This window comes from Rutilus rutilus (assembly GCF_951802725.1).
Source record: "Rutilus rutilus genome assembly, chromosome: 3".
Lineage (NCBI taxonomy): Eukaryota > Metazoa > Chordata > Actinopteri > Cypriniformes > Leuciscidae > Rutilus > Rutilus rutilus.
The window spans coordinates 44,111,632-44,130,490 of record NC_140211.1 but is presented as its reverse complement, the minus strand read 5'-3'; the positions used below and the strand labels follow the sequence as shown (position 1 = coordinate 44,130,490).

Sequence of the window (18,859 nt, the reverse complement as noted above, 5' to 3'; positions counted from 1 at the left end):
CAGACAGACCCATCACGTATCAGTTCAATCACTATTGCAAAAGTGGACCTTTCGCTCCTATCTAAATGTAGATTAAGTGACCAAACACTTGGAGAAAAGATATTTTATTTGGCTCCAACAGAATTTCACATAACATGAATTGGAAATGAAGTGCCCTGAGCCATGGACACGCACAACACAATCTTGACAAATAGCCAACACTTTAAATGGTACAACAACAATTAATAGCAAACATAGCCTATACGAATTGAGAAATGTGAGAAAAACAAGAACGATTTTTGATATTTGGAATAGGCCTATATACAGTTGGCCTACTGTTCAAAAGTTTTAGATCGGTAAGTTTATTAAGGTTTTTAAAAGAAGTCACTTCTGCTCACCAAGGCTGCATTTATTTGATCCAAAATACAGCAGAAACAGTAATATTGTGAAATAGATTTAGAATTTAAATAATTATTTTCTAAACTCTAGTTTTGTAACTTTATACACTATCGTTCAAAAGTTTGGGGTCAGTAAGAATTGTTTTTTGGGAAGAAATGAAAGAAAGTAGCCTATTACTTTTATTCGTATTGAATTGATCAAAGGTGACAGAAAAGATAATGCTTTAGCAGATAAGCTGTATTTCAGATAAATGCTGTTCTTTCGAACATCAAAGAACTGTTTTCAACATTGATAATAATAAGAAATGTTTCTTGAGCAGCACATCATCATAGCAGAATGATTTCTGAAGGATCATGTGACACTGAATACTGGAGTAATGATGCTGAAAATTCAGCTTTGCCATCACAGGAATAGATGGCATTTTAAAAAAAAATAGTTTTTGCTGTATTCTGGATCAAATAATTGCAGCCTTGTTGAGCAGAAGTGACTTCTTTTAAAAACATTTAAAAAATCTTACAAATGTAAAGTATATATATATATATATATATATATATATATATATGTGTGTGTGTGTGTGTGTGTGTGTGTGTGTGTGTGTGTGTGTGTGTAGCCACAATATCTACTGTAGACATTTGGGGGAGGGGGACGTTTGTAATTTTGTGGATGTTTTGCTTAATTATTATTCAATAAAAGCAGCTAAAAAAACAATCAATCAGAGTACATGGTAAATCAAAAAAGCAGTTAAAACATTGTACAAACATATATCATTAGAAAATCATAAATTGTCATAACTTACAACGATTAGGAAAATAATGGAATTTTCTTTAATAAACCTATCTTGGTGGAACAAAAAGAAAGAAGAAAACAAAACAAGGAAATGTATTCAGAATTGCACCGTTGAAAGTTGAAACATTAGTTTAAAAGTCACATATGGCTCCCATGCCTTCTATTCAAACAAAAAACTCATGAAGAAAGATTTTGTGACATTATAATAGTAACAATAAATGGACACAAATGAAATGTTTATGAAAATGTGACTGGTATGCATGCACATTAACAGTGACGCTTATCAGTTTGAAAACAAATATTTGAAAAAAATCCAGCGTAGCATTATTGTTTTCAGTCTTGTTTGTGTACAAGTACAACTGTATTCTGTACTGTTAAAACAAAACTAATTCCCAGTGCCAACATGAAAGTGATTAAAATATATTCTTATTGTGGCTGAGTAACTGACAACAAAATGCATTTGTGTATGGTGTACATTACATCAGTGCATAAAAATGAACTATAAATTGCACTTTAATCACAATAACTGCACATTTATATCCCACTATACATATATTAATCTAAACTTAATGCAACAAGAGATGGAGAGAAAGAACGGAAAAGAGAAAAAAGAATTTCAGACTCATTCCTTTCCAGTCAATATTTCATCAAAATCGTGTCATCAGAACTGATGTTCAGTGATATATTTAACCCTCCTTCGTGGTCAAAAGTGACCGAAGACTTGAAATGTAACTTTTTTTTTTTCAGGAAAACCAATGTAATATATTTTTGTTCAAGGGGATTTTATGATACTATGCAATATTTATAAAAAATGTATGAGCTATTTTTTTTTTCCCAATTGAAAATAATTTAATTAACACTATCATAAAAACTTTTTTATTATTAAGTTGTGGATTTGGATTTATACTTAGACATTCTCAAAGACTACTTTTTGACAAGGTTTAGATTTTCTTGTTGAAAGTTGAAATGTTGATTTTAAGTGTCAGTTTTTGCATAAAGAGGAGGAGATTTTGTTACACATAACATCAAAATTCAATAAAAATGTAACAAAAATGAACAGGTATGCTTTATTAGCGCTTAATCAATCTTGGTCTGATCTGATTTCAATCTCTTATTTGAGTCTTTTGTCTCAATTTTACCACACTATTACAGCCACACCAGTTCATTTGTGTGTGTACAATAGTGTGTTATGTGTATATGTCTCTGCATGTGTTGAAGTGAGTGTGTGTTTGAGTGGGTGTGTCCCAAAATACATATATATATATATTTTTTTTATTGCATTGCGATTTTATTTCACACATTTGCAAAAACTTGCTGTGCTATAGTCGCGATAGGTCATATATATGTGTGGGGGGAGGAGGGGTGTCGATTTTGCACTCTTGATATTTATAGTGTCACCCCTATATTGCTGTGCACTTTTTATTGCACAATGGCTGATTTGTAGATTGTACCACCAAGCGATTCTCAGAGTTTTCCTATTTTTTCGAATTTCCCATTCATTTCTTATGTCAGTCATTTTTGACCACGAAGGAGCCACGAAGGAAAAAAGTGTCCATTTTTTTTCCCGACCCTTTAACATATTCGAATCATGTCCATTCCGATAAATCAAAAACTTTTTCTTTTTTTTCAAAACGTACAATTATTTGTCATTTCTGACCGAAGGGTCCCATGAAATTTTTGGGTTGAAAAAAAGAATAAAAACAGACAACATCTATTATAATCATCACACTTTCTGCAACTCGGCTGAGCATGAACAGAAGTAAAACATTTTATGGTGAAAGGTATTTCAAATTTCATATTATCAGGAATACCCTTTGCATGATGCAGTAATTAAAAGTAAAAAGAAAAGAAACAGCCAAGAAAGAAATTATCTTATTAAATTATCAATGATTCATTCAATTCAGTATACAAAACTAATTTCAGTAAAAGATTTCTGCATTGTTGTTATCATAATCTTAAATGCCCACCAGAGGTTGAGAGAGACCATAATCCTGCCACCTCCAGACTGAAAACCCATTGTAACGCCAGCAGTGCTGTGATCAGGCATGTTTTAATGTATCGATTGTGGCTGAAGCCTCATTAAAAAGTTCAAAGTAATAGTCAAAATGGTTTTAAAGCTGTAAAAATAAATGAACTCTGGAATGTAGCGGTGCTTGCTGATTATAGGCTATAAAATGATAATCAGTGCTGACTAAGGAATAAAGCTCTCGAATGATTGCTGTATGCTTGCACCTTGTACTGTACATTAACACTGTATTTGATTATGGTGACTAATACTGATCGATTTAGAATGGTTACTCAGAATATCATTGAAACCACAATATGTCCCAACTTTCACTTTAAGAAAGTCATAAACAATGTAACACTTTTAGCTCCAACAATACATGAAAAGCATTTATGAGCCTTTATAGCTGCAAAAGAATACACTGAAATGTTATATCTACAACTCAAAGACAAGAAATAACCATTTCCAACAAAGGAATGAATGACAAATTACTTCATGCACAAAGACTATAGTCTTTGTTATAACATTCAAAAATGAACAAATCAAACAATGAGCAAAAGGTCATAATTAAAGAGATGCCATCCTGCTTTTCTCAGACCGTGTAGCTCACTGCTACGAAAAGAACCCCACTGAAAAGTGAACAAAGATGGCTTTGCTGGTGGAGGGATGAACGTAGCAACTTCCCATGCATCACATATGACATTTATGAGTTGCAGCTGCCTAGCTTACTCTAGAGCAGATGCAGATGCATCTTGTATCCTGCTCTTTCGATAATTTGAATGTGTAAGTTGTCACTCTCACTACAAGGCAGGGCAACATCGCGGTGCAGGAGGGCCAGATGCCACACTGAGCTCTTTGCAATAAAGAAATCCATCAATCCTGCTTTTCTGATTTTCTCAAGCCACCAGCCAAGGAGTGACACCCTTTATAAGGTGAAAACAAAATAAAAATGAACCCCCTCTAGAGAAACACATCTTTTTGATTCGAGCTGAAAGACACGCAGTTAGTGATTTGCAGAAGCCATACAATTTGACCACACCACAAAGTGATATGTATACATACTTCAAGTTGGCATCATGCTTGGTTTAGGATGTATGGATAGAGTCTTTAGTCATTTAAGCTGGTAGTATGGATGGTGTGGAGATAAAATGGCAAACACACCAAGATCTCGTTTAAGAGCCAAAGCCGATCCCTTAGTCGCTTCCTCCTCCTCCTTTTCGGTTTACCCTGTTAGTCTCTTTTGGTATCCACTCTCATTCTGGGCCATGCAAAGCCGGGCAAACACGCCCTTGTGAATAAGAGTTTCTTGCTGGTCAAGTCTCTAAATTCCACAGTGCTGATGTGAATATAACAAACATTGCCATGAGCACACGGAAGTGACAGGAGCAGCTACGTGTGAGCTTCATGGCTTGCTTTTTTTTATGTATACACATACAGCCACTTTCCTTTATATATATATATTTTTTCACTTAATAGTTTCGGGAATTAATTTATTTATTTTATTAATACAAAAAAGTTAAGCTTTATTTACAAACTCCATGCGTTTTGTGTTAGACTGATCACTGTAAAGAAAACACAAAGATGTGAATGTTTTAATATATGGAAAAAAGGTAAAGACAGTTTCAAAGGCCAAAGGATATGAGTTACTACTCAGTGGCTTATATGAATGAATAAACTTCATGCTGTTATTATGTCAACAGAGCTGTTGAAAGCTCTTTATCCCTAACATTTAACCACACTTTACAAAATATCTTTAGGATTTTTGAGGATCTTCTTAAACTTACCTTCTGCCAACAGCCTGGCATTGGAAGTCCATCTGGACCCTGTGGTGGTGAAAAAGAAAAGAAAAAAAGGAAATATGCAGTGTCAGTATATGTTTATATGTTAATCATTCTTGTTTTTCTTTTAATTTCCTTAATAAATCAATATATTAAAGTTTAAACAGGCTTTTGAGGTAATATGTTTAACTAAACTGAAACCCCAAAGTGGTTAACCATAATATTTGTGTTAACTCATGTATTTTGTGAGACGGTGATTGTGCCAGTCAATGGTGCATGCAAAGACAATATTATATAAATAATAAACAAACAAACAAACAAACAAACAAACAAACAAAAAAAATAAACAAACAAATCACTTTCATAGATTCATTTATGCTTAAACAAACCTGACATGGTAATGAGAAGCAAGCTAGCTGATTAAAAAAATAAAGCAATTCTGAATTGGCCATGAATAGACAAAACTCAAATGTGTTATTGACACTACAAACACTTAGTCTTTGATCAAACATTGTAAATAGGCATGAGAAAAAGTCAAACTGAACTATTCATACAAATTATCATTAATAATTTTATGAAAATGTATTAAAATGCTATATTGCACATACTTTATACATACATGCTCTAAATGTTTACCTTCTTTTTAATAACAACACGTTTATTCAGATATGAAAATGACACAGTCAAATGTATAAATAAAGTCATTAAACATGGTGATTCAGAATGTGGATTGAAGACTCATTTTCTTCTTCAGCAGGATCGAGTGCCCAATTGGAACAGATTTATGAGAGGGAACAGGAGAGGGTTAAAGGCTGGAGGAGAGAGACTCATGCTGACACTGAACTAAATAACCTCTCAGGAATGGATTATTAGGGGATAAGGTTAATTACGACCGGTTATTTCATCTTAGGAGAGCAAACACTATTCAAAAAGCAGAAAGAGTATGGTATTTTTTTTTTTTTTTTTTTTTACTTGGGAAAACAAGAATAAGATTTAGTTATTCCAGCAGGTGAAAAAAATCACTAAAATTATGATATTGGTGCGAGTGAATGCAGTTTTCAGTAAATATTACATATATACAAAAGAGTGAATTTAACTATTAAGGAATAAATGAGTGCTATTGATGCTATTATACAGTTGGGGGAAAAACTTGTTAAAATGTCTTTGACTTTACCTGTAGAAAGCAGGCATGCAGTACATGTGTTAAAGGTAAAAGGGCAATGAGATACTGTAAGCTGTGCTCCACTATTTATAAGCCATGCATGGAGGTTAAAGTTAAAGCTTCTTCACCAAAAGCATGGATGAGAGGTGCTCAGTGGTGTGGGTGCAGAGTTAGGCAGCATGCACAGGAGAGGTAGGAAAACAGGATACTGTACCAATTGGCACGGGGCATCCAGCCCATCCAGGCCAGGCTGACCTGGCTCGCCCTTTTCACCCTTAAAGCCCCGGAAACCCTGTGTCATAGAAACGGAACTAGGAGTGTTACTAGGATAGAGGCTGCAGGCACCCTTCCGGCCACCCTTTGATAGGGCACGGATCAGGGCAGAGAGGAGTGGCCCAGTGGTTTCTTGGTTATCATGTTAACCACCTTTCCTTGAAAGGCCAATTTGCCCAGGCTTTTGTACTAGAAAGCAACTTGCGTGGTTGCTTAGATTAGGAATTCCATCCCTAGAAGGAAACTCCAGTTTTAAAAAGATTGTTGGAAGTATTTGTTTTAGCAAAACAACATAGCTATTTAAGATATCAAGGATGAGCTGGGTTGCCACTTTGACCACGGGACAACTCTTCCCTTAAGGGTCCGCTGTCTTACTTCAGGGGCAGTTTACCAGCTCTCGGCTGGGACATACCAGTGGGCAGGGTGCATCTAATCCAGGGGCACCCTGTTCTCCTTTCTCCCCCTTAGGCCCCTTTTTGCCCTTCTTTCCCTTCTCCCCCTGTGGACACAATAGTTTGGTCAGCTGAAGAATATGTCTGATCGGAGTTTGTAAAGTATTTTAAAATGTGTACAGTGTTTTGAGACCAGTATTTTGTGTATGCGTCTTTGTTTTTTTATTTATTTTATTTTTTATTTAAACTATGTATTTAAAGCCAAACTTTAATCTATCGAGAGGGGGGTGGAGACCGCCTTTTTAGGCATAACTGGAGTCATGTAAATGAATTTAAACATTTTTAAAAGGTACTATTCATTTCTTTAAGGGTATTTAATGAAGAAAAAACAAACTCTGTGCACCTTTAACTACTGAAACATAATATATTCTGACAATAATCAGTTTTATTTCCTAAACTGTCACATTATAAAAATTCAATGCATAACTGAATGAAATGTACAGTAATATTCAAACATCCATTATAGTTTTACTGAGAAGTGTTACTAGGAAGGGAAGCTTGTGAGGGAGTCTTTGAGGGAAAGGAAAAGTTAGATGGGAATACCAGACAGGAGGAAGTGGGATGAGAGTGTAGGTCAATTACAGTTGAAGGGAACAGGATTGACAGTAGTCTTACAGGGCACAAGGGAAGAGAAAGAGAAGCAGGGAAATACCCCACAACAGCCCACTGCCCAACAAACCACACAGGAAAAAGAAACTGTATCATGTAATGACAAACACAGAGAAGTCAGTTACCTCCAACATTCGTTGCTTCTTGGTTATATCATTAAATTAACCATTATGCATGAATTAAACATTATACACACACAGCTCAACCCGTTTGATATCCCAAGAGATTACATTCATTTGACATTTTAAATGATGAAAACAAAGAAAAATAAATCTATGGTAGACTGGATTAAATACCAAAAACAAATGTGATGAAATGGTCATGCTGTGTGCGCACATATTTATAAGAAAGGGATGCAGTTTTCTAGGAAAATTATAAACTGGAAATATTTATCTGGCATTTATCAGGGTCCAAGCACAAACGACTCATGAAGACAATACAGTTATACAATGGCCATGTCTTTAAGTGTCCCTGTATTATTCTATGTACTATATAAGAATAGACAAATAATATTATAATTTCCATTTTAATTAACAGCAATACATTCAGTCATGTCTGCCAACTTTGGAGATCACAGATTTCTTTGCAAACTGATAAGACTTTTAGATTAGACTTCATTAAATTTTATGAAACTATAATGAGTTTTATGCATAGTAAATCTATTGAACAATTTACACATAATTTAAACTATGAGACCTAAAAGGGATTGTTATTATGTGGTTCCCTTTGGTGGAAAACATTGGTATTCTGGCCTTCATCTCTAATTCCCATTGATATGAATTGAATATATATATATATATATATATATATATATATATATATATATATATATATATATATATATATATATATATATATATTAAATTGCTGTTAGCACCTCGAGCATCAGAAATTCATGAAACTCTCATGTTTATTCAGAATGTCCCATTGACTGTGTATCCATTTTGTTGTTTGGACACTGTAGAAATAGGGCAATATGTGCAAATTGGCATTTCCACACCCATAAATTAAAGTTTATAGATAATCATAAAAAATAGACTTAATCTTGAACAGGGCAAGGTTTCACACAGTTGTAGATTTATTAGCTCAATGTAAAATAGCTTATATAGCGACCACCCTGTGGCCGTAAAAAAAAAAAAAAGTGGTATATACATTTGTTTTCACACAATGGATGCATATTCAGATTTTATGTTATTAGTCGTTGAAATGTGATTGGCTGCTGGCAGCCATGATTTTTGAAGTATCTTCAAAGAGTCATTAGTATGTTAGGACGTCCATCAAAGAAGCATCATACCAGTGCTTCAATTTCATAGATTATACGGTTGCAGAGTTATAATGGTTTTTCATTTGTAGCGCCCCCTATTGGCATATTTTTTAAACTTACGAGTGCATCATCAGTATGTCCTATTTCTATGGTGTCAAGCTTCATTATGATTGGATATTGCCTTCAGGATATTTATGTCAACTCGTAAAAATGGATTTGGTTTGGTTTGGTAAAAATGGTTTCCTGACCAATTAATTAATTAATAGCCTATCTTTGCAATGCGTTGACAAATAAAAAAAAAAATTTCTTTCTCATGAGTGTCTGGGAATGGTGTGTGGCAAATTTTGTGTGAATCGCAGAAAATCCGAGAAATTTTTTTTTTCTTGTCTGTACGGTTGCAGAAATCTGAGCATATGTATATGTTCAATATCAGTACATATGGCGTGTATAATATCAGTCTTTAAATACAAGATATAGTGTACCTAAAGTATACTTGCAATAGTTCCACTTTAGCACAATCAAATATACTTATTAGGGCCCAAGCCCTGAAAGGACGAAGGCCTTATTGTTTCCGTATGGATTTTTTTTTTTTTCTGCCTTTTTGCCACTTTTGGGGCCCTTAACATGCTCAAAAACTCTTGAAATTTTGCACACACGTCAGAACCTGCGGCCATCAGGGCCGGACTGAAGCTGGTACCCGGGGGTGGCAGGGGGGCTCGACAGCGCCCCCTGGAATGGTGTCCGAAAACTTGGTCCATAAATCAAACACGCTTGCATGTAATATGAAACTCAGTACACATATGTGACCCGTCACGGAAACCAGGGACACAAGTCGGCAGCACAACTTTCGAGCAAAATGAGAAAGAAGCGTTTTTTTTTTCAAAATTGGTGATTTTCGTTTTTTTGCAGAATCTGTTAGTTGAGATCACGAAGAAGCCTCTCCATGTTTGAGATAGCAGTATTGGTGTATTTAAAAGCGTACATTTTGATGTTGAAATCGGCTTGTTTTTCGGAGATTCTAGCACGCAGTAGGGGCGTGTCATTGTCGGTGTGTATTTCCATACTGAATAAGCCGGCGTGGCTACTTATTATGCAGCGCTCTGGCCGGCTCTATCTGATTTCAAAATTCAATGAAGATGGACGCCAATAACATTACGATGTCCAGCAATCGATTTAAATAGTAGGTTACATGGGGTTTAATTTGTCGTGTAATGAGATGTAGCCTAATACATGTTGTCAGTGCCAATACAAAGATCCGCCTATATAATTAATGTGTGTATGAATGGTACAGTGGTAGAGCTTTCGCCAGCTGTGTCAGAGGTTGAGAGTTCGAATCTGCCCTTATATAGATTTTTTTTTTTTTTTCTCGTATAGTTTTTTTTCTCTCATCAAAACGATTATGTTCATCAGTGGTTGTATATCAAGCAGGGACACGCAAACGTTTGAATTATTTTGTTATTTCAACAGAACGAATAGAGAGTATTCGCAACGCAACGGATTGAAGCGCGCGTCGAGTGAAGACAATGCAGTGTGTGCGCGAGCCACACGAGTAAACACTGTATCTGGCCACTGATCGCAGTGGCAACGAGCACTTTGATCACTTGATTAAAAAAAACACATTTCAGCGCTAGTATCTTATTTAAAAAACGAACGAAATGAATGCTCTGCCAGTTAACTGGAGATGTTTTATTTAGAGAATTTGTAGAATTGGTACATTCAGGGGGGAGGGAGAGACGGGGGAGCTTTACAGGGGGTATGACTTATCTAAATGAGATGTAAATGAGCCCTATTGTCATTCCCAGAAGGGCGAGAACTTGCAAATCTTTAGAAGCAGATTTCTACCATTTCAGTTTTTTTGAGTGCCTACCTTCAAATGGCCACAACTTCTCCAAATATTATCAGATTTCCATGTGTTACACATCGTTGGAAAGCTTGAATACTACACTTTCAGAATATGTGAATAACTCAAAATGCCCCAGAACCGACTTGTGTCCCTACTTTCCGTGACTGGTGAAATATAGATCTCATCGGGCCGAACAACTTTCGTGCTCTAAGTTTTACGCCAGCCCAACAGGAAGTCGGTTATTATATGTTGTTTGGAAAACGCATACAATGGAATGTGAAATACTCCTCCTAGGGAATTCATCCGATCGCCACCAAACTCGGTGTGAATGAAGTCAAGACACTGAGGATGAATTCTTGCGAACGGATTTTTGATATCTCGAACGGTTTGGCCGTGGCGAGGAAACAAATTTATGGCGAATAATGGGACACAGGAAGTGTGTTATAACTTCTGCATACATAAACTGATCTTGATGAAACTTCGGCAGTGTGTTCGTTGTAAGAGGCCAATCACATGGATGTGACTATTGTGAGTCAAAGTTATAGCGCCACAAACTGGCAGCAGGAAGTGTGTCACTTTCTAAATGCTTTTGACAAAAGTGGGGGGGTTAATTTTATGTACAGTCACAAAAATCGGTATGTATATTGGTCTCATTGAGCCGGACAACTTTCTAATTTACATTCAATAGCTCCGACCAACAGAAAGTCAGATATTTTGGTTTGAATGTGGATTTTCTCCCTCTCTCTCTCTGTCTCTGTGTGTGTGTGGGGTGGGGGGTGGGGGTTGGTTGTCTTTTGAGTTTAATTCTTGTTTTTCAAGGTTTCAGGGGCTTTTGGGGCCCTTAACGTGCTCGAAAACTCTTGAAACTTTGCACATAGGTCAGAACCCACGGCCATGAGGGACGGGCTGAAGCTGGTACCCGGGCGTGGCAGGGGGGCTCAACAGCGCCCCCTTGAACGGGGTCTGAAAACTTGGTCCATAGATCAAACATGCTTGCATGAATTAATATGAAACTCAGTACACATATAGATCTCATTGGGCCGAACAACTTTCCCCAGTCAAGTTTTACGCCAGCCCAACAGGAAGTCGGCTATTATGGGTTGTTTGGAAAACGCTTGCTGTGGAATGTGAAATACTCCTCCTAGAAAATTAATCCGATCCCTACCAATCTCGGTGTGCATGAAGTCAAGACATTGAGGATGCTAAATTGCGGACGGATTTTTGATATCTCGAACGGTTTGGCCGTGGCGAGGAAACGAATTTATGGCGAGAAAATAGAAACACGAAGTGATATAACTTCTGCATACGTTAACTGATCTTGATGAAACTTCAGCAGTGTGTTTGTGGTAAGAGGCCGATCAGATGGATGTAACTATTGTGAGTCAAAGTTATAGCGCCACCAACTGGCAGCAGGAAGTGTGTCACTTTCAAAATGCTTTTATCAAAAGTGGGGGGGTTAGTTTTACCAACAGTTACAAAAATCAGTACGTATATTGGTCTCATCGAGCCGGACAACTTTCTATTTTACAGTCATTAGCTCCGAGCAACAGGAAGTCAGATATTTTGGTTTGAATTTATTTGCAAAATCAGCCTCTGCATTTTTACCCACTCCTCTTAAATGGTTTATTTTATTCCCACCAAACTTTTTCAACATGATGAAAATACATTAAAGATGCTAAATTGTGAACGGATACTAAATATCTCAAACGTTTTTGCTATGGCGAGGGATTAAAGTAATGTCAAAAAAGGAAACAGTAAAAGCCTCATATCTTCTAAAAATGAAATTATACACCATTTATTTCTATATAAAATTATACAAATATCACAACTAAACCCAGTTTTGGGTTTATTCAGTTTTTTCAATTCAAGAATTATGTATAAGTTTAAAAACAGCCAGAATGCGCTATTTAGTAAAAAAAAAAAGTCATACATAGGGCTATACTGCCCTCTTGTGTTCAAAATCAGGTAGGCCTATTACAAAATGACGGAGCAGCCTATGTTTTTATGTTTCCACTGTTCGATCACACCCGCGCCTCACACACACACACACACACACACACACACTGTGCATTCCAGCATTGCAATCTTGACATTGCAGCCGGTTCATTATAGTCGTAATAAAATATAATAATAAAATAGTCAACCTATTTGCAGCAAATGATAGTAGATTTCAGATCAATATATTTGTTTTTCTTACAATATTAATTAACACTAACTTTATTCTCATCTGAATTATAAATAATTTATTTCTGTATAAAATAATACTACCGATTGAATATATAGTATTTCCAAAAGAGGGCAGTATTGGATTATTTTTAAACAGGGTTGGATGAATCCTTGAGAACAGTGTTTTACTGTAAAGAAAAGCAGAGCCAATTGAAGCAGAGCGAGCGTTTTCAGTTAATTCCTATGGAAGTAGGAATGAACTAAAGAACTAAAAAAGAACTAGATTAAAAAGTTCGTCGAGACAAACTTTAAGTTGGCTTGAGAAAGTTTGGACTGGAAAGTTTAAAGTTTAAAGTAGTTTGAAGATTAAAGTAGTTTGAAGTTTAATTTAGTTTAAAGTTTAAAGAAGTTTGAAGTTTAATTTAGTTTAAAGTTTAAAGTAGTTTGAAGTTTAATTTAGTTTGAAGTTTAAAGTAGTTTGAAGTTTAATTTAGTTTAAAGGTTAAAGTAGTTTAAAGTTTAAAGTAGTTTAAAGTTTAAAGTAGTTTTAAGTTTAAAGTAGTTGTAAGTAGTTTGAAGTTTAAAGTACTTCAACGTTTAAAGTAGTTTGAAGTTCAAAGTAGTTTAAAATTTAAATTAGTTTGAAGTTTAAAGCAGTTTAAAGTTTCAAGTAGTTTAAAGTTAAAAAAGTTGCTAGGCTGTTGCTAGGGTGTTCTGGGTCGTTGCTATGTTGTTGCTAGGCAGTTGCTAGGGTATTCTGGTTGGTTGCTAGGCGGTTGCTATGGTGTTGCTAGGGTATTCTGGGTGGTTGCTAGGCGGTTGCTATGGTGTTGCTAGGGTATTCTGGGTGGTTGCTAGGCGGTTGCTAGGGTGTTCTGGGTGGTTGCTATTGTGTTGCTAGGTGGTTTCTAGGGTGTCCTGGGTGGTTGCTATGGTGTTGCTAGGCAGTTGCTAAGGTATTCTGGGTGGTTGCTAGGCGGTTGCTAGGGTGTTCTTGGTGGTTGCTATGGTGTTGTTAGGTGGTTGCTAGGGTGTTCTGAGTGGTTGCTATGGTGTTGCTAGGCGGTTGCTAAGGTATTCTGTGTGGTTGCTAGGGTGTTGCTAATGTATTTTGGGTGGTTGTTAGGGTGTTCTGGGTGGTTGCTAGGCGGTTGCTAGGGTGTTCTGGGTGAAACTAGGATATTTTGGGTGGTTGCTAGGGTCTTTTGGGTGGTTGCTAGGCGGTTGCTAGGGTGTTTTGGGTGGTTGCTAGTATATTTTGGGTGGTTGCTAGGTGGTTGCTAGGGTCTTTTGGGTGGTTGCTAGGCGGTTGCTAGGGTGTTTTGGGTGGTTGCTAGGATATTTTGAGTGGTTGCTAGGGTATTTTGGGTGGTTGCTAGGGTGTTCTGGGTGGTTGCTAGGCGGTTGCTAGGGTGTTCTGGGTGGTTGCTATGGTATTCAGGGCGGTTGATATGGTGTTACTAGGTGGCTGGTAGTTGTCACAGATGGTTACTATGGAGTTTTTATAGAGTTCTTAGCATGATCTTGGCATGATTTAACACTTAACTAATTGCTATTAGCATGTAGCTATTCACTGCTAGCATGTGTAGCATGTTGGAAGTGCTGTTTGCTAGCATGAGTCAAAAGAGCCAAAACTCATCTTTATACGATGTTCTGATACAGAGATATAGGTCTTGCAAAACGGTTGCTAGGGTACTCAAGTTTGGTTGCTATGGAGTTGCTTGGGAGCTGGAAGCATTAAACTTAAGAAGTTTAAAGTGGTTTGAAGTTTAAAGTAGTTTAAAGTAGTTTGAAGTTTATGATAGATATATAAATAAGTTAGATAGATACACACAAACACACACACACACACACACACACACACACACTCACTCAGACTACCTCGCTCACACACTCACTCAGACACACACACACACTCAGAGTTTATGAGTTTAGAGTTTATAAGTGTACGAGTTTTTGAGTTTAGAGTTTATAAGTTTAAATGAGTTTAGAGTTCAGAGTTTATTAATTTATGAGTTTAAGAGTTCATAAGTCTATGAATTCATGAGTTTATTAGTTAATTAGTTATTAAATTTAAGTTAATTAGTTTATAAGTGTATGAGATTAGAGTTTATTAGTTTAAATGAGTTTCATTGGCTAATATATATAGAACGGCAGTTTGGTTTAGTCTTCAAGGTGTTTAGATTTGAATTTTTGTCGGTTGGTGAGTTTGAATCTGGATTTGAATTTTTTAGAACTCCCCAATGTAAGTCAATGGGAGTTTTTCCGAGTTTTGATCGTCATTTGTAGGAAAACCGTAAGTCCGATCAGTCTGAAAAGATAAAGCAACTAACTTCAGATCAGTTTGAGTGTCTGAGCCGAGTTTGGAGTATGTAGAGTTAAAGCTCTAGGACGAGTTTGAGTCAACAGTTTTTCACAGAAGAATAATAATAATAACTAGATGCGAAAGTTCGTCGAGACAAACTTTAAGTTGGCTTGAGAAAGTTTGGACCGGAAAGTTTTTTGCTAGGCGGTTGTTAGGATGTTATGGGTGGTCGCTATGGTGTTGCTAGGCGGTTGCTAAGGTATTCTGGGTGGTTGCTAGGCGGTTGCTAGGGTATTTTGGGTGGTTGCTAGGGTGTTTTGGGTGGTTGCTAGGGTGTTTTGGGTGGTTGCTAGGCGGTTGCCAGGGTCTTTTGTGTGGTTGCTAGGCGGTTGCTAGGGTGTTCTGGGTGGTTGCTAGGATATTTTGGGTGGTTGCTAGGGTCTTTTGGGTGGTTGCTAGGGTATTTTGGGTGGTTGCTAGGCGGTTGCTAGGGTGTTTTGGGTGGTTGCTAGGCGGTTTTGGGTGGTTGCTAGGCGGTTGCTAGGGTATTTTGGGTGGTTGCTAGGGTGTTCTGGGTGGTTGCTAGGCAGTTGCTAGGGTGTTATGGGTGGTTGCTATGGTGTTGCTAGGCGTTGCTAAGGTATTCTGGGTGGTTGCTAGGCTGTTTTGGGTGGTTGCTAGGGTATTCTGGGTGGTTGCTAGGGTCTTTTGGGTGGTTGCTAGGCGGTTGCTAGGGTCTTTTGGGTGGTTGCTAGGGTCTTTTGGGTGGTTGCTACGGTGTTCTGGGTGGTTGCTAGGGTCTTTTGGGTGGTTGCTAGGCGGTTGCTAGGGTCTTTTGGGTGGTTGCTAGGGTCTTTTGGGTGGTTGCTACGGTGTTCTGGGTGGTTGCTAGGGTCTTTTGGGTGGTTGCTAGGCGGTTGCTAGGGTGTTCTGGGGGGTTGCTATGGTATTCAGGGCGGTTGATATGGTGTTACTAGGTGGTTGGTAGTTATCACAGATGGTTACTATGGAGTTTTTATAGAGTTCTTAGCATGATCTTGGCATGATTTAACACTTAACTAATCGCTATTAGCATGTAGCTATTCACTGCTAGCATATGTAGCATGTTGGAAGTGCTGTTTGCTAGCATGAGTCAAAAGAGCCAAACCTCATCTCTATACGATGTTCTGATACAGAGATATAGGTCTTGCAAAACGGTTGCTAGGGTACTCAAGTTTGGTTGCTATGGAGTTGCTTGGGAGCTGGGAGCTTTAAACTTAAGAAGTTTAAATTGGTTTGAAGTTTAAAGTAGTTTAAAGTAGTTTGAAGTTTATGATAGATATATAAATAAGTTAGATAGATACAAACAAACAAACAAACACACACACACACACACACACACACACTCACACAGACTACCTCGCTCACACACTCACTCAGACACACACACACACACACACACACACACACACACACACTCAGAGTTTATGAGTTTAGAGTTTATAAGTGTACAAGTTTTTGAGTTTAGAGTTTATAAGTTTAAATGAGTTTAGAGTTCAGAATGTATTAATTTATGAGTTTAAGAGTTCATAAGTCTATGAATTCATGAGTTTATTAGTTAATTAGTTATTAAATTTAAGTTAATTAGTTTATAAGTGTATGAGATTAGAGTTTATTAGTTTAAATGAGTTTCATTGGCTAATATATATAGAATGGCAGTTTGAATTAGTTTTCAAGGGATTTAGATTTAAATTTTTGTCGGTTGGTGAGTTTGAATTTTTTTAGAATGCCCAATGTTAAGTCAATGGGAGTTTTTCCGAGTTTTGATCGTCATTTGTAGGAAAACCGTAAGTCCGATCAGTCTGAAAAGATAAAGCAACTAACTTCAGATCAGTTTGAGTGTGTGAGCCGAGTTTGGAGTATGTAGAGTTAAAGCTCTAGGACGAGTTTGAGTCAACAGTTTTTAACAGAAGAATAATAATAATAATAATAATAATAAGTTTAAATAGGATTTCAGTAAGTTGGCTCTCTCAAGCCAACTTAACTAGATGCGAAAGTTCGTCGAGACAAACTTTAAGTTGGCTTGAGAAAGTTTGGAGCAGAACGTTTTTTGCTAGGCGGTTGCTAGGATGTTATGGGTGGTTGCTAGGGTATTTTGGGCGGTTGCTAGGGTGTTCTGGGTGGTTGCTAGGTGGTTGCTAGGGTGTCCTGGGTGGTTGCTAAGGTCTTTTGGGTGGTTGCTAGGGTATTTTGGGTGGTTGCTAGGGTGTTCTAGGTGGTTGCTAGGGTATTCTGGGTGGTTGCTAGGCGGTTGCTAGGGGTTTCTGGGTGGTTGCTAGGCTGTTTTGGGTGGTTGCTAGGGTATTCTGGGTGGTTGCTAGGCGGTTGCTAGGATATTTCTGATGGTTGCTAGGGTCTTTTGGGTGGTTGCTAGGCGGTTGCTAGGATATTTTGGGTGGTTGCTAGGGTCTTTTGGGTGGTTGCTAGGCGGTTGCTAGGATATTTTGGGTGGTTGCTAGGGTCTTTTGGGTGGTTGCTAGGCGGTTGCTAGGATATTTTAGGTGGTTGCTAGGGTCTTTTGGGTGGTTGCTAGGCGGTTGCTAGGGTCTTTTGGGTGGTTGCTAGGGTCTTTTGGGTGGTTGCTTGGCGGTTGCTAGGGTGTTTTGGGTGGTTGCTAGGATGTTTTGGGTGGTTGCTAGGGTGTTTTGGGTGGTTGCTAGGATATTTTAGGTGGTTGCTAGGATATTTTGGGTGGTTGCTAGGGTCTTTTGGGTGGTTGCTAGGGTCTTTTGGGTGGTTGCTAGGCGGTTGCTAGGGTGTTTTGGGTGGTTGCTAGGATGTTTTGGGTGGTTGCTAGGGTCTTTTGGGTGGTTGCTAGGCGGTTGCTAGGGTGTTTTGGGTGGTTGCTAGGATATTTTGGGTGGTTGCTAGGGTCTTTTGGGTGGTTGCTAGGCGGTTGCTAGGGTGTTTTGGGTGGTTGCTAGGGTCTTTTGGGTGGTTGCTAGGGTATTTTGGGTGGTTGCTAGGGTGTTCTGGGTGGTTGCTAGGGTCTTTTGGGTGGTTGCTAGGGTGTTTTGGGTGGTTGCTAGGATATCTTGGGTGGTTGCTAGGGTGTTCTGGGTGGTTGCTAGGCGGTTGCTAGGGTGTTCTGGGTGGTTGCTAGGATATTTTTGGTGGTTGCTAGGGTCTTTTGGGTGGTTGCTAGGCGGTTGCTAGGGTGTTTTGGGTGGTTGCTAGGATATTTTGGGTGGTTGCTAGGTGGTTGCTAGGGTCTTTTGGGTGGTTGCTAGGTGGTTGCTAGGGTGTTATGGGTGGTTGCTAGGTGTTGCTAGGCGGTTGCTAAGGTATTCAGGGTGGTTGATATGGTGTTACTAGGTGGCTGGTAGTTGTCACAGATGGTTACTATGGAGTTTTTATAGAGTTCTTAGCATGATCTTGGCATGATTTAACACTTAACTAATCACTATTAGCATGTAGCTATTCGCTGCTAGCATGTGTAACATGTTGGAAGTGCTGTTTGCTAGCATGAGTCAAAAGAGCCAAACCTCATCTCTATACGATGTTCTGATACAGAGATATAGGTCTTACAAAACGGTTGCTAGGGTACTCGAGTTTGGTTGCTATGGAGTTGCTTGGGAGCTGGAAGATTTAAACTTAACAAGTTTATAGTGGTTTGAAGTTTACAGTAGTTTACAGTAGTTTGAAGTTTGACAGATAGATAAATAAGTTAGATAGACACACACACACACACACACACAAACACACAAACACACACATACACACACCCACTAACTCGCTCACACACTCACTCATAAACTCAGTGTGTGTGTCTGAGTTTAGAGTTTATAAGTGTATAAAT

The 18,859-nt window shown here is 37.9% G+C and overlaps 1 protein-coding gene across 1 annotated transcript in view; it reads right to left on the bottom strand.

The window, feature by feature from the left end:
• Positions 1-99: 99 nt before the first annotated feature.
• col25a1 (collagen type XXV alpha 1 chain) overlaps positions 100-18,859 on the bottom strand; it is a gene marked incomplete at its 5' end in the record, with an annotated part of 143,077 nt that continues 124,317 nt past the window's right edge. Inside the window, 4 exons of the mRNA XM_084404111.1 lie at positions 100-4,092; positions 4,954-4,992; positions 6,324-6,401; positions 6,795-6,881. Coding sequence (XP_084260237.1) covers positions 4,066-4,092; positions 4,954-4,992; positions 6,324-6,401; positions 6,795-6,881 — 231 coding nt within the window. The 3' untranslated portion in view covers positions 100-4,065. The remainder of the gene's footprint in view (positions 4,093-4,953; positions 4,993-6,323; positions 6,402-6,794; positions 6,882-18,859) is intronic.